Below are 2482 nucleotides of genomic sequence, written 5' to 3' on the forward strand. Positions count from 1 at the left end.
ACCACCTCGTTGTTGGGGCCTTGCTTGCCAACACCATTGGCAACGCGTCGGCGTATGCAACGATATGCGCGCACGACCCGACCAATCTCGCTGCGTGTCCAGGGTATCTGCACCAAATCTCGGACTTTGTGACATGGCATCTCCCGACTGCGATCCGCGACGCTGACGAACTCGGCGATGGGTTGAGACAACACCTCGACTCGCTTAACGTCTCGTTCATGCAATATGCGCGGTATCCCGGTACACCGACGCTGCAGCTCACGACGCAACCGCTCTTTCAGCCGTCGCGATCGTTTGACTTTTTCGCGTGGTGTTTTGTGTTCGACTGGGTCCTCGGGAACCGGGAGGTCGTGGCGTTTGTCGGGGACATCGGCAACTTGACGCTTCTCACAGATTACGAAGCACCGCTGACCCACGACGCACCCGCGCGGGAACTGCCGATCGAGCTCGCGCAGTACTCGCGCCTCGTCGCGACGTACGTGACGATCGTCATGATCAGCATCGCCTGCCTCGTGCAGCTCTATATTTACGTCGCGCGCGGCTACGTCGAGGCGTTGAACCTTCTCGAGCTCAACCGCGTCGGCGGCATGGTATGGGTCGGTCGGCCGCTGCTCGCGATCCGAAGCCTCTCGGCCGTGGCCTTGCTAGCAACGGGCACAATCGAGCTATCGTACTCGGGGTATGTCAGCCGCTTCGTCGAGGCGCCCAACGCGTGGTACAAGACGTGGCTCGTTGCGACCGAAGTCACGTGGCTTGTCGCGATCGTCAACGACGTTGCCATGGTCTTTACGCGCGCGCACACAACGTACTACGCGACACCCAACAGCTTCCTCGTGTGGTTCATCACCGCGTCGCTCAGCTACTTTTCGCCCGTCGGGCACACAGTCACCATCGATAGAACGTGCAGCCTCGCCGACCTCGACTTGCAAGTCGTCTGCAATAGCGGCAACATCGTCATCGGCCATGTGGACCGCCTCATTCTGATTGTCAGCATCGTGGTGGGCTGCAACGTGGTTTGCTTCCTCACCGCCTGGAAATGGTTGCGCACCGCATCGTCTTCGTCGAGCAGCGACTCGCGCATGCTCTGTGCGGGCGCCAAGTACCTCTTCTTTGATGCGCACTGGACGGTTGGCAACATTTACTACCTCGACCGCGCCTCCGCCGTGCTCAACGGCATTTTGACATATCGGCACAAGAACCGCTTCTTCGCACTCGACATCAAGCGCTGGTGCATCTACGCAGTGGAGCTACCGATGACGTGGCGCGTCCCCGAAGATCATCCGCTGTACGCGGCATCACGCCACGCGTTCCCGTTGACCGATTAATGCATGGCTTCTATCGCATTGACTCGGAAAAGTGCTATTGTTCGCCCCGCGTCGCCGTTGCGAGCGCAACAGTTGCTAGGTACGCTTTGTGTCGACAACGACGCACAGCAGTCTGCCTCCCATCCTTCTTGGCGTTTGGCACGAGCTCCACAGCGGAAACTCTAAACTGTCGGGTCTCTATTAGCACAGGTCTGCGAGTGCCCTCCAGGGCACACAACGACGCCAAGGCGATGTCGACGCAGCAGATTTAGGTGTGCCCAAGTACTCGTGCGTCGGCGATTTTGACGTGTCGCATGGCTCGTGGACGCTTCTAGCCACATGTTTGAGGCGCGAGAGGTAGCTGCCCACAAATTGCTCTTCGTACACATCACATCGCGGTAGCTCAATAATCAGCACCTAGATGCAAACAGAAATGTCACTCAACACCAAATGTACACGGGATATTTTTCGTACTTTTTTGAAGGTTCCGTTGCATTCAATCGAAGCCATCGCCAGGTCTACCAGATTGCGTTTGAAAATGATCTGGTCAAACTTTGGCACATCAGTAGAGGGCGCTTTGGACACCACGGAATGCAAGGTAGCGTGAAGCGTAGAGTGACAGCGAGATGCGATCCAAGATGCACCCTAAACTAAGATCGTAGTGCCAACTGAGAAGCACCACTCCAGGACGCCGACACCACTTGGCCGACACCATCATGTTTGAAATGACATCGCCCATTGCTGTCAGAGTGAAAAAAGACACTTGGGGGTAGGCAAAGTCCTTGGCCGCCGAGTTGGCCATGAGCTGGACGTCGTCGATGCGAAGGTCAGCGTTGTTGGTGAGGAAGCGCTCGAAGCGCGAGACAAGCTCGGCCTTGGTCATACCGGTATCCTCGGGCAGCCGCCCCACGTAGAGCCGCTGGAGCATGCGAATCCAAACTTGACTGGGACCGAGTGGACGGTTAAAGTGCGGATCAACCGACGCGCACTTCATCGAGCTCCTCTCATCGATGGACCGGGTCGTGCACGGTATAGTAGGGGGTGCTACCAAAACGGCAACAAAAGAATACGAGTATTTTTCTTTGGAGGGGACCAATCGAGTTGAAATAGACCCCCTTCCCACTATAACGCGTGGTTTTAAGGTTGAAGACCATTGAGGCGGTCGCGTGCGCAAGCTT

The 2482-nt window shown here is 56.9% G+C and overlaps 2 protein-coding genes across 2 annotated transcripts; one reads left to right on the forward strand and one right to left on the reverse strand.

Annotated features, from left to right (window-relative positions):
- Positions 1-139: 139 nt before the first annotated feature.
- On the forward strand, positions 140-1327 carry SPRG_16835 (hypothetical protein). Its single transcript, XM_012356177.1, has one exon. It carries the CDS (start codon positions 219-221, stop codon positions 1323-1325), a length of 1107 nt encoding a protein of 368 aa, XP_012211567.1. The 5' UTR covers positions 140-218; the 3' UTR covers positions 1326-1327.
- Positions 1328-1866: 539 nt separating this feature from the next.
- On the reverse strand, positions 1867-2232 carry SPRG_16836 (hypothetical protein; the record flags this gene model as incomplete). The annotated part of the gene is made up of 2 exons (XM_012356178.1): positions 1867-1949; positions 2001-2232. The coding sequence occupies 2 exons, from the start codon at positions 2230-2232 to the stop codon at positions 1867-1869; spliced, it is 315 nt and encodes a 104-aa protein (XP_012211568.1).
- Between the last annotated feature and the right edge of the window lie 250 nt (positions 2233-2482).

This window comes from Saprolegnia parasitica (genome assembly GCF_000151545.1).
Source record: "Saprolegnia parasitica CBS 223.65 unplaced genomic scaffold supercont2.393, whole genome shotgun sequence".
NCBI classification, from domain to species: Eukaryota; Oomycota; class Saprolegniomycetes; order Saprolegniales; family Saprolegniaceae; genus Saprolegnia; species Saprolegnia parasitica.

Excerpts from the sequence above, each read along its gene's own strand:
- SPRG_16835 (XM_012356177.1), top strand. The coding sequence starts at position 219 with ATGCAATATGCGCGGTATCCCGGTACACCGACGCTGCAGCTCACGACG.